The sequence below is a fragment of the Mirounga leonina genome, unplaced genomic scaffold (genome assembly GCF_011800145.1).
Source record: "Mirounga leonina isolate KUSES-001 unplaced genomic scaffold, KU_Mleo_1.0 Mir_129, whole genome shotgun sequence".
In the NCBI taxonomy this organism is placed as follows: Eukaryota; Metazoa; Chordata; class Mammalia; order Carnivora; family Phocidae; genus Mirounga; species Mirounga leonina.
This window is the reverse complement of record NW_023270323.1, coordinates 50,304,018-50,317,452: the sequence shown is the minus strand read 5'-3', so window position 1 is coordinate 50,317,452 and position 13,435 is coordinate 50,304,018. Positions and strand designations below refer to the sequence as shown.

At 40.9% G+C, this 13,435-nt stretch overlaps 1 protein-coding gene across 6 annotated transcripts in view; it reads left to right on the top strand.

Moving 5' to 3' along the window:
• Nucleotides 1-13,435, top strand: part of TBC1D1 (TBC1 domain family member 1) — a 229,469-nt gene that overhangs the window by 9,200 nt on the left and 206,834 nt on the right. For all 6 annotated transcript variants that reach the window (XM_035005149.1, XM_035005146.1, XM_035005148.1 and 3 more), the window contains exon 2: nucleotides 55-562. In XM_035005149.1, the coding sequence (XP_034861040.1) occupies nucleotides 146-562 (417 nt within the window). In that variant the 5' untranslated portion in view covers nucleotides 55-145. The remainder of the gene's footprint in view (nucleotides 1-54; nucleotides 563-13,435) is intronic.

Genomic DNA, 13,435 nt, shown 5'->3' with positions numbered 1-13,435 from the left:
GTAGCTATTGCTGTGATTTCATTAAATTCTCATGCCTTTGTTTTTCTCCCCCAGGATTCTGCCTCAGAAGCACATAAAATAGATTACTCGTTCTAAAACAGAAAACAGTGGCAACGTTTTGCTGAGTTTCCAGACCTTTCCCAAGATGGAACCAATAACATTCACAGCGAGGAAGCATCTGTTTCCTCACGAGGCCTCCGTGGACTTCAGCCTGCAGCTGGTGGGCTCCTTGCATGTGCACTCTCTGACCACCATGCCGATGCTGCCCTGGGCCGTGGCGGAGGTGCGCAGGCTCAGTGGGCAGTCCTCCAAAAAGGAGCCTGGTGCCAGGCAAGTCCGGCTTTGTGTTTCCCCCTCTGGACTGAGATGTGACTCCGAGCCGGGGAAGAGTCAACAGTGGGATCCGCTGATATGTTCCAGCATCTTCGAGTGTAAGCCCCAGCATGCTCACAAACTGATTCACAACAGTCACGATCCAAGTTACTTTGCTTGTCTGATTAAGGACAATGCAGCCAGTCAGCAGAGTATCTGCTATGTGTTCAAAGCCGACGATCAAACAAAAGTAAGTGGAAGTGGGGATGAAAGCGATGGAGGTGTAGCGGGATGGCTTTCATTGCACTGGGGGTCAGGACATTGACTTTATGGATACTGGGATGAATAAGAGGATGCTGTGGTCATACATAGATTATTTCGCTGGGTTTTTTGGTTTATGGGGATAGTTTTGGTTTTTTTTATAGTTTTGAAGAACATTTGACAACAGCTATTAGGAATTATAATTTTATGAGTTCAAAAATTCAACAGAGAAATCTGCCTCAACTTGTAAATAAGAGCTGAACTGTTAGGGTTCAGATCATTTAAGGTGTGTGTTCTAAAGCAGTGCTTCTCGAACAGAAATGTGCACATGAATCACCTGGAGATCTTGTTAAAATACAAATTTGGGTCCAGGAGGTCTGGGACGGACCCTAAGACTACATTTCTAACAAGCTGCCAGGGTGAGGCTGATGCTGTTCCTTTGCAGATTGCAGTTTGGGTAGTAGAGTCCTACCTACATCAGTGAGCTCCACATCTTTGACCCTGTTAAAAAATATATATGTATTTAGAAGTTACGTATGAATACTATTAGCCAATTTCCCAAGGTATCACGGTCACTTAGGCGAAGACTGTTGATAAGAATGGTGGATATGAATCCAAGTTTTGATACTTGCAGGTTTTGTGTGTGTGGATGCCAACTTTGTGTCAGATCTGATTAACTCGTTATTGTTATATCTCATGATGTGGCTGAGAAAAGTATCATATGAGAAATGGTAAAAGTATAGTCAGCTCTATGACTTTCCTGGGTATTGGTGCTTGCATTGTTGTTACCTTGTTTTGCGGTTCTGTGCAGGACCTGTTTAAAGTCACTTGTCCATTTTGTGAGGCTCAGTTTAGGTAAAATTGAAAACATAATCCCTACGGTCACGTTCTCAACTGGGCCCATGTGAACTTTGATATAGCCTCCACTGCTGGCTAACCCCATGGGCTGAGGAATGCCCCTGCCAGGCCTAGCATCCCTCTGTGGCTGTCTGCCATGCACTGAGTGAGGAGGCCAGTGCCAATCATGTGGTAAATGTCAGTAAATGGAAATAGAAATGCTAATGTTTTTCTCTCTGTACCGCACTGTTTTGTTGGTTTTTTGTTTGTTTGTTCTGCACACCCTCCAGGGTGCAAGAACTTCATTTAGAAATTCATGCTCTTGGTGACCTAAGTAGGTTCTTAGAGATTTCCTTTTAAGCAAAAGTGGTTCTTGGGCTCATTCATTCAGTGAGTGCTGCTTCAGATGCCGTGCAAGAGGATATCAGTACAGGCTAGAAGGAAGGCAGAGGCAGTGGTAGGTAGATCGCCCGTGGACCGTGTCCAGGTCATGACTGGAAGACAGAGAACGGAGCCTAACACACTGGCTCTAAGGAAGGTTTTCTTCAATGAAGCTTACAACCACTACTTTACCCACAGAACTGGGTATCTCCTTAGTCATAAATCATTTAATGTTATTATCCATGCATCTCAAATAGACGGGACAGCATCCCAGTACAGAGGTTCTGAGGGACCAAATTCCAGTCCAGTCTGCCGCTTATAAACTGGTGGCCTCACGCAACTCTGAGCCTATTGTCTCATCTGTAAAATGGGGATAATTAGCATGTCTATCTCATAATGTTGCCAGGGGGACCAAATGAGCTAGAACGACACCTTAGGAAGCACTGACAGCCATAAAAAAAATCTTCATTAAAGGAAGTTTTACTGGAAGCAGAGGAAATGCTAATTTCACTTTAAGTCTAAGGTAACAGGAAAAAGGAGGCCAAGATGAGTGTCTTCAGCTCCCAAGATCCTGGTCATCCTTGAGCAACATTTTTATAAACTAGATACTTTAAAAACTGCATAAATAAACTTAATGGTTACTCTTATTTGGGCAAATTCCAGAATGTAAATGAAAGGACTGAACAGCCTGTACTCCAGGCCTGCTCTATATAAGGACTGAATTTCCTTGGGGAGAGTCTTTGTGTGGAATAGTTGACCAGCACTTTACACTTTTGACTCTTTCCCAAAATTTTTTACAGCCGTCTGAGAACAGGCTCCTGGCCAGTCATCCAGATGCCTAACAGGAAAAAGAGATTTATAACTAAATTCTGTAACTGGAGCTCCCAGTGTTGCTGAAAGTAGACAACTGGCCTTACTCTGTGTTCTGAAAAGCCATGGTAGAAATATGAATTAGGTCTTGAGTTATTTTTGGCTTGCATACAATTCTTCCAAGCACAAATTGCCAGTACTCGGAGTAATACATTGCTGTCATCCTGCTCCTTGTTTAAAAGAGTAATCTGTAGCAGAGTTACCTCAATCAGTGATTCGGTTTTGTTGGAAACTGCATGGTAAACCAAATTGGCCCCGATTCTCCATCGGGCATCATAGCTTTGATGTTCTTGGGACATCTCTGGCACCATATCTCATGGTAGCAGATTATCTGCTGATGGAGCATGTTAACCTATGTCATCATTTCTCGTGATTATTTGAAACATTTGCTCAGTGAAATCATTCTCCAGATTAAGGCCTCTCCTAAATAGATGAGGTCACTTTCGGTGGTGCTTGCCAGAGGAGATATATGCATTTACTGCCAGGGTTAGAAGCACAAAACTACTACTTGAGAGGAAACCCTTAAATAGTATATAAATTAACTTGCTGAAAATGTCTAGGGAGAAGAGGCATATAGAGGAATAATTTTTAGAACCCAAGATGAGACTGTGTTTCCCATTGTATGTTCCATAGAATACATTCAAGGTGTTCCATAGAGAAAGGCTTCCACGATCAAAATGCATTAGGTCAGCATCTCCAACTTTTTGACGTGAGGATCCCTTTTTAGTCTTAAAAATTATTGAGGATCCCAAAGAGCATGGAGGTGGGTTATATTTATTAATAATTACTGTACTAGAAATTAAAACAGAAATTATGAAGGTACTAATTTCTTCATTTGTTAAAAAACAAAAGTAATATGCCCCTTATGTGTTAGCATAAGGAATATTTTTGTGAAAAATAACTATATATTTTCCAAAAATATTTAATGATAAGAGTGACATAGTTTTACTTCTTGGTTTTTTGTTTGCTTGTTTTTTCACATCTTTTTTTATCTGGATTAATAGACAACTACTACTGGATTCTCCACTGCTTCTTCATTCATTCTGTCATGTTATTTTGGTTGAGTATATGAAGAAAACTTGTCCTCACACAGCTATGTGGTAGGAAAATGGAGAAACATTTTATAGCCTTTTTAGAAAATTGTGGATATTTTTTTACTACTATACCAAAACTTGACAAGTGGTAGTTGCTTAAAGGCTTGTTGCAATATGAAATTTGAAATAGTATCAAAACGCTCTTGCACTTTGTTATATTAAAATCCATTGATCTGGGGTACCTGGATGGCTCAGTTGTTAAGCATCTGCCTTTGGCTCAGGTCATGATCCTGGAGTCCTGAGGTCTAGCCCCACATCTGGCTCCCTGCTCAGCAGGAGGCCTGCTTCTCCCTCTCCTGCTCCCCCTGCTTGTGTTTCCTCTCTCCCTGTCTCTCTCTGTCAAATAAATGAATAAAGTCTTTTAAGAAGAAAATAAAAAATAAATAAAATCCACTGATCTGTCATGCATTTTTAAGAATCTTTTAAGCACGTATGACTGTGTAACATCATGCATTGATTATTCGGAAGATATTGGTTCACAGAGTTATATAGTCCGCACTCTGAGAACCACGGTTTTAGAGAAGCTGTCTTTTCTATTTCACTCTTGAGTTGTACACTAGTCCATGAAATCCCCAAATTTATTGGGCCATAGATTACAGTTTTCTCATAACATCCAAGAACATCCCTCAGAACACATGTGAACACAGTGGGATAAGGTTCTGGGTTGAAGTGTAGTTTTGAGTTTGGGTCCATGGTAGGAAGTGAAGACATCCATCCTGGAAAACAGATGGTTTCATGAGTGACCCTGACCAGATCTTTCCCCCATCATATCACAAAGAAATCAGGAGTTCTGCCCAGACTCAGCCCTTGAAAAATAGTCTAGTTTTTTCCTCCTCCAGTTAGTTCTTCAGCTTTGTCTATTCTATGAAAATCTGTACTCAGAAGAACATCAGATTTGCCACTCACTTGAGTTTTACTTGAGATCATTCATAAGAATATTTCTGATTCTATCCTTTTCTTTATTTACCGAGGAAAAAACTCTGCTTCCTTGAAAGGGAGTTTCCATCACTGAGTTGCAGGTGGTGTAAGTGCTGGGGCTTCTGACGTTGTCTGTTGCTGTTTTGTGTCAATAGGAAGAAACAATGGATTTTGAAAGGGGAGTGGAGGGTATTATTAAGATGGTAGTAAATGGAGAAGTGTAGGTTGGTGAGCAGGGAGGGAACAGTAGGTGCAGGACCCCAGGGTAAGTCAGAGATTGGGTACATGAGAGCAGTTTTACTAAGTGCTCATTGTTTTTTAACTGATCTTCCTTTTCTACTTGAAATATGTCCTGGCTTTTCAAACACTGGTTTTGACTCTCTTCAGATTCTGATCTTCCAGATGCTGTGTCCAGTCTGGGCACAGTGTGGATATTTCATAATTGTGGTGGGACAGACGTCATTAATGTGGGAGTGCTTGTGGGCTTCCCTTTCTCCATCAGAGAATCTGGTATTTGCTAGAATCTTTTTTTTTAATATTGTGAAATTTTTATTTTATATTTTCTAAATTTAAATGTTTTATTTAAAAATTTTTTTAGGGGTGCCTGGGTGGCTCAGATGATTAAGCGTCTGCCTTAGGCTCAGGTCATGATCTCAGGGTCCTGGGATCGAGCCCCGCATCAGGGTCCCTGCTTGGCGGGGAGCCTGCTTCTTCCTCTCCCTCTACTGTTCCCCCTGCTTGTGCTCTCTCACTCTCTCTGTCAAATAAATAAATAAAATCTTTAAAAAAAAATAAAAATTTTTTAAATTAAAAATTTTATATTTTCTAAACTTGAAAGTCAAAAATCAGGAGTATTCAAAGATTTGTAATTGGATTAATACTGACCATGGTTGACAGAAAAACAATATTCTGTTGCCTATGTAACCAAAGGGACAATAAAATATTTTAAGATAAACCCAGAGGACAACATGATTTTAAGGAAACAGCACATTCACGAGGAAGAAAAAGTTTTCTTTAACAGCTAAGGACATGATAAAGTCAAAAAACAGCCAATTATGCTGAAAAGATATAAAACCTCTGATAATGGACACACTATATAGAAGATAATGACTTTTTACTAGCCTTTGTTGACTCTAAAACAAATTTAACATTTTATTTTATTTTAGTTATTATTTTTTTAAAGATTTTATTTATTTATTTGACAGAGAGACACAGCGACAGAGGGAACACAAGCAGGGGGAGTGGGAGAGGGAGAAGTAGGCCTCCTGCCAAGCAGGGAGCCTGATGCGGAGCTCGATCCCAGGACCCTGGGATCATGATCTGAGCTGAAGGCAGATGCCTAACGACTGAGCCACCCAGGCGCCCCAAATTTAACATTTTAACAGAGAAAAAGCATTAATGTGATACTTATGTGAATACAATAATTTACAGTAAAAATTTTAAACTCCTTTCTTAAACAAATAGTTATATTTGTCATTATTGTTCCTGGTATAATTTCACCCATCCGTATTAATTATAATTTTTCACCAAAGTAATAACTTCTATTCATAGAAAAAACTGAGTGGCAAAAAAGTAAAAACTGTCATATACAAGTGTGCTAGCAGACTAGCAAAGCTTATAAATACACTAACACATCTTTTTTTGTTGTTTTTTTAAAAATTTCTTTTTTTTAATTTAAATTCAGTTAATTAACATATAATGTATTCTCGGTTTCAGAGGTAGAGCTCAGTGATTCATCAGTCTTATGTAATACCCAGTGCTCATTACATCAGGTTCCCTCTTTAATGTCCATCTTAATAGCCTTATTCTTCACTCTTCCAAAGAGGAAGCGTCATTTCTTACTGGGAGAGTGGCTAAGTTGATCTCCATAATAAAGTGCTAAAAGTTTCCTGACGAAGAGGAGGGGGGAAAGTGTGGGAAAGGAGCCCAGGGTCAGGGGTAGAGTAACTGCATAAACTTACAGTAGAGGTAGACCTCTAGAAAGAAGTCTGCATATAGAAGAGTACTTTATTAAATATTGCTGAGGAAGATGCATTTGAGAGGTGGTCAGTGTCCTTTGAGGGAATGGGTTTCCTTTTCGATGATTTTTGGCATCTAAACTGCATTTCTTGAATGTGACACATATCTGGAACTGAACCTGGTGGGCTCCCTTACCACAAATTTTTTTTTTAAATTTAATTTTATTATGTTATTATTGTGAGTCCATGATTCATTGTTTGCGTATAACACCCAGTGCTCCATGCAGTACGTGCCCTCTTTAATACCCATCACCAGGTTCACCCATCCCTCCACCCCCTCCCCTCTAGAACTCTCAGTTTGTTTCTCAGAGTCCTTACCACAAATTTTAAGAGTACTTAACTATTTGTAGACTTAACTTCAGAGCAATAAATATTTCCCTTTAAAATTTCCAGTGAAGAACCAGTGTATTCTGTGAGGACATTGGCCTTCTCAGTAACCCCTAGGTTTTAGAGCTCCCTCACCCAGCCTCTCTGGATTAGGTTACATATTCAATGAAGGAAGTGGTCTTAATTTGTTTTCCTGTGATTACCAGGACTAAGACTTCAAATCCCTATCTAAAACGCCAGAGGGGGGTGGGGGGATGGGTTAGCCTGGTGATGGGTATTAAAGAGGGCACGTATTGAATGGAGCACTGGGTGTTATATGCAGACAATGAATCATGGAACACTACATCAAAAACTAATGATGTAATGTATGGTGATTAACATAACATAATAATAAAAAAAAAGGCCAGCGTTTGCTTTAGCTTAGTCTTATGATTTAATTTAAATTTTTTTTGGAATTTGAGTTTTGATTGTAGCTTTGTTTTGGTTGCATTTTACCAATTACTGATTTGTCTTCCTAATTCCCCATCTGCCTGGGGTTTTACCTTTGTCTCTTAAACTATGTACCGCTTATTTCAGGATTTTCCGTAGTCTGGCTCCCATTGCGTCTCTAGCTTGGCTGTTGTATTTGCCGGCTCATTACTTTCTTTCTTTGCTAGAGTGAGGTTGGAAATTACAGCACTGAGCTGGAGCGTTTTGTTCCTGAGGGTGATGATTCTGAGGAATATAGGATTACTTTTCAGATGTTCTTATTGGTTGCCCTTCTGCATTTGGTTTTCACATTCAGACGTTAGTCTCTTTTTGTTACTCGGGGGGGATGGTTCTGAGAAGGTTTTGTTGTGTATATTTTGGAGGACTTTTTGATCTGTGTTCCATTCCTGCCATGCATCTATGATCCTGTTCTGGTTTATTATGTAAGGTTTCATTTGGGGTCCCACTCGGCAGCTATGACTCAGTGCACGGTTGCCTGGAACAGTGTATCCGTGTCAGCTAATCAACACTTGACCGTCTGTCATGCCAGACAGAAGTCGGTTGCTGGGTGCAAAGGTTGGCAGGGATTCTTTTTCATCTATAAAAAGAATGTCCCGGACTGCGTGAACTCCGAAGTATTTGTTGGAGGATTTGGGTTTGTGACACGGGATTGATTACATAATTTATTTTTGACTTTGAAAAATGAGTCTGAGGGCTTCAGAAAGCATCCACCTTGTGAGAGATGCTTAATTTTTAAAAAGTCCTTGTTTTTCAATACATACCACTTTGTATAGCTTTGCATTTTTCACCAAATGCTGTGTTTGTAATTATTTTTTAATAAAAGTCTGTTCCTAATAATAGAGTTTACAAGTATTTTGAACCTAAAGTTGACTTGTATCTTAAAAGGATTTATTTATAGCCTAGACCTTTACCATCCAGTGCAGTAATCAGTAGCCCGATGTGACAATTGAGCACTTGCAATGGGGCTAGTCTGAGTTGAAATGTGCCGTAAATGTCAAAACATAGTAGATTGCAACGACTTCATTTGAAAAAAAAAGAACTTAAAATATCTCAGTAATTTTCTATATTGGTTACATGTTGAAATGATAATATTTTGGATATATTGAGTTAAATAAAATCTAACACTAGAATTAATTTCACCTGCTTATTTTACTTTCTTTGATAAGCCTACTAGAAAATTTAAAATTACATATATAGCTTATACCCTCTCTACTAGTCAGCACTGGACTAGGCTAGCTACCCAGAAGTATTTCCAGAAATAATCAGAACATTCATCACAGAGTGACTCCAGTCTTCCCCCTTTTCTTTGCTGCCTTCTATTTGTTAATGATAGAATTTTGCTCAAAATTCTTCTGAAAAGGTCACATTCAAAACTACATCCTATTTTTAACTCTAGGTATGTATTGAGATGGACAAGAACCCTGTGAGCTGCTAGTTTGGGATACGCTGAAAGAGATAAATCTCTTCTTTCTACTTTTTCTCTTTTTTTTTTTTTTTTAAGATTTTTTATTTGAGAGAGAGACAGAGCACAAGCAGGGAGAGGGTCAGAGGCAGAGGGAGAGGGACAAGCAGACTCCCCACTGAGCTGGGCGCTCAATCCCAGGATCCTGAGCCCCTCAACACGGGGCTCCATCCCAGGACCCTGAGCTCATGACCTGAGCCGAAGTCAGACACTTAACCAACTGAACCACCCAGGCGCCCCTCTTCTTTTTTTTAAGTTCATTTCCACCCTTTGGATGCTTAGGCATCTGCCCCACTAATGGTTGCCTGGGAGCCTGAGCCAACAGGCCAGGCCAAGTGCAGAGCTGGCCTGGCTCTGAGAGCCTTAGAAGAAGCTGGATGGCAGGTGGGGCTTTGGGGAGGAGCTGATGCAGGACGCCAGAGAAGAGGTGGCCTTGAGTGGTGTGATCACTGATGTTGGACTCTGTGTCTGACTGAGCACTTCACATCTGACTGCATGACAGCTGGTCCTGCAGAGATGCTTTCTTAGTTGCCTTAGTTCTGGGCAGTGTGTCAGAAGCCATGATTTCTTGTGGTCGAGTGATATGGGTATTTGAAATGTTGCAGATCCAACATTAATGCATGCACTGGAATGTTACCATATGTCATGAACTTGGCTGGGTGCTCTGGTACAAAATCAAATAAGATAAGATTGCCTACTCAAGAGGTATAATGATGTTTTTATATTCTGGATGCTGTACTGCCAGGAATTAGCAACATCTATAAGTTATAGAAGAGAAAATTTGGGAGAATGGGAGGAGGTCTAGTGTAAGTGCCTACAGTTATTTGAAAAGCTGCCATGTTTGTACAAAAAAGAAATAGACACATTATGAATTGCTCTGGAGGGCAAAGTAGGAACAGTAGAAACTTGTAGAGACAGCTCTTTGGCCCTTCCTAGCAATGATAGACAACTAAGTATTAAAGAGTCTGTATTGAACAATGGATGTGGATGGATTTTATCCCAAGGAGATTTCACCTGGCAAGTCGTCTTCCTCCTATTTCTACACTTCCCACTTACAAGGAAAGTATCACCTGACAATGTTCCCCTTTTGTTTCAGACAACTGACCTATTCCTAAATCTATTTTACATTGAAGTGAAGTTGTTCCCTCTAATGTCTAGCTGTGTTTCATAGCTCTATCTTCTGGAAGGACCCTGAGTAAGTGTATATTCCGTGGGACATTTGAATGGGTATTAAAGACGCACTAGGGGTTTTCCAGGCCGATGAGTTGGGTACAGATTGAATAGACATTCTAGATAGAGGATTGAGGGTGTGCCAAGCCCTAGCAGGACAAGAGAATGCGGAGGTGCCCAGTGCGGCCAGGGTTGCTGTGATTAGAGTTTTGCAAATTGCATGGTCTGAGATGAGCCTGGGAGGAAAGGCTGGGGACAGATTTTATGGGGCTTTATAAGCCTTACTAAAGGGGTTGGATATTCTTAAGAAGGTTGCTATTTAGAGGCATTGATCAGGGAAAGTGAAATAACTGAACTTGTTTTTAGATTTTGGAGTGGAGGATGGAATAGTGGAATGAGAGACAGATGAGGCAGACCAGCTAGGAGGCTATTGCAGTAGTGAGTGTAAAAGCTCAAGAAGCGTCTTGATCCAGGGGTGCCTGGCTGGCTCAGTCGGCAGAGCATGCAACTCTTGATTGCAGGTCTTGAGTTCAAACCCCACATTGAGTGTAGAGATTACATAAATAAATAGAAATAGATAGGTAGATAGTGTCTTGATCCATAAGTATGATGTGAAATAGCTTATTCTCATGGAACCAAGTTGATGTCTTCAATCTCTTTTACCTCTGGATAAATTAATAGTTTAATTTAACACTTTGTTGGTCTCTAATGGAAGAGAAAGTCAGTCATATTCTGATTTGCTGTCCTGTTGATGCTGACCTACTTGGTTCCTAAGGAATGATATGAAAAATAACATAGAAGTAAAATTCCTAATCTGGTTCTGCTTGGTCTTCTAAAAATATTTATTCTGGCATCTCCCATCTTAAAAACAAACCCTCCACTGACCCCGTATCCCATTCCGAGCTCCCTCAAGTTAGTGGCCCAACTTTCTGCTCTGTTTTATTTTAAGAGTTGTTCTGGTGGCTACCTTCACTTTCACTCACCCATTTTCTTTTTTTTAAAGATTTTATTTATTTATTTGAGAGAGAGAATGAGATAGAGACAGAGAGCATGAGAGAGGGGAGGGTCAGAGGGAGAAGCAGACTCCCCGCTGAGTGGGGAGCCCGATGCGGGACTCGATCCCGGGACTCCAGGATCATGACCTGAGCCGAAGGCAGTCGCTTAACCAACTGAGCCACCCAGGCGCCCCACTCACCCATTTTCTCCTAGGCTTACGAACTGGCCTTCTGTCCTGATCATTCCACTAAAAAGGCTCGTATCATGTCACCAGCCACTGAGATCTGGTGATTCCTTCTCTGCTTCTGTCATCCAATTTCTCAGTAGCTTTTGGCATAGTTGGCAACGCGGTGTTTCTTCTATCTTGAAACACTCTCTTCTCTTGGCTTTTGAAGAACCATCCCCTCCTGTTTTCTCTTTTACTTCAGTAGTGGTTTCCACCCAAACCCCTTTGTGCTTCCTCTTCTTCTCAATTCTGAGTTTTATGTCCCCCAAGACCCAGTCTCCTACATTTCTCTTCTCGACCCTCTTTCCAGATGACCTTGCCCAGTCTCATAGTGTTAAATACCACCTGTTTGATGGTGACTCCCCAAAGTGAATCTATTTCTTCAGACTCACCGATGAGTTCCAGACTTGTCTATCCAGGTGCCAATTGGACTTGTCTACTTGGCTGTTACATACGCATCTCAAACTCAACCTGGTTAAAAAAGAACCCTTGAATTTACTCCCCACCAGTCTGTTGCTTCTCCAGTCCTCGGCAGCTCCAAAGTGGCAATGAGGGTTGCTCCAGCTGAAATCTAGGCATTGTCTTTGATTTCTCTCTTTTCTTCACATTCTCATTCAAATTATTCAGGATCCATTCCAGATCTGGCACTTCTCTGATTCTGTTGCTAACCCTGAGCCCGAGGCTCTGTCATCTCTCATCTGGACTGCTAAAATACTTCCTAATTACTCTCCCTGTTTCCATTCTTGCTTCTTCTCTCCACCTGCCAATCATCCAGAGAGAACCTGGAAGCATTTTTAGAAAACCTATAAATTCATGACACTCCCCTGCCTAAAACCTCTCTTGTAACTTTCCCCTGTATAACTTTCCCCTCTATGAAATCCCGGATCCTTGCTGGGGCTTACCATGTGGACCTTGTTCCGCACACCCTTCCAGGGCTGTCTGGACCCCAGCCACCCTGGTGTTTATATTCCTAAAACATGACAGCCTCATTCTTCACACGGGGACTTTGCATTTGTCATTATTCGTGCCTGGGAGACTGCTATTTCCTTAGACCATTTTGGAGTTGCATTAAACCTTATCCTCTGGGCACCCTGTTAAAAGTACCTCCACACCAATTATTATCACTTCATCTGGTTTTAATGTCTTCACAATACTAGTATCTGAAATTATCTTGTTTGTTGCCCTGCTTCCTTGTTTACCATCGGCACACCTGCCTAAACTCCAAGAGAACAGGGCCCTTGACTTTCTTGTTCATTGCCAGACCTGGGCACCCAGGACAGTGCCTGGCACATAGCGGGGACTTCATGAATGAATGAATGGGTGAATGTTACCTTTTTTGTGGTCATTCTTGGAGATGTGCTTCTCCTTTCTGTTTTTGATTTTTTTGACCCTATCTCATCTGGAAGGCCCAATGAAGCCTATTCATTTATTTTCCTGTTTTGCTTTTCCTTCCTCATCAGGACAGATTTCTCTTGTTCAGTCAGGATTTTGTTCTTAGATACCATGCATCTCTCCCCATCCCTCTGAGCTTCTTCTCTCTTGGTCTTTGTTCATAACATGACATTCATTGGCTCTGAGCTCTTTGAAATCTGTACAGTTCTCTTCCTTGCTTTTTATGAACTCAAAAATTTTTTGGCATTTACTGGGGACTATTGTGGGAGAGATTTCATGAATATTGAGCGGTCTACTATTGAGAAACTCTTGTGTGTAAGTTAAATCCTTTTAGCAGCGACTTGAGCCCATTTTTGTTGGCGTCAGTCTTTTGTCTTCCAAAATAAATAGCTTTTCTGATTATAGAGGCATTTATGTTGAATGTAAAAAAAAAATTAGTACACAAGTGTTAAAATTTAAAGTTCCCTCTGAATCCCACCTCCTAGAGAGAAACCAACAAATTGGTGTATATTCTTGTAGATATTCTTTTTTTTTTTTAAAGATTTTATTTATTTACTTGAGACAGAGAGCATGAGAGGGAGGAGGGTCAGAGGGAGAAGCAGACTCCCTGCCAAGCAGGGAGCCCGATGCGGGACTCGATCCCGGGACTCCAGGATCATGACCTGAGCCGAAGGCAGTCGCT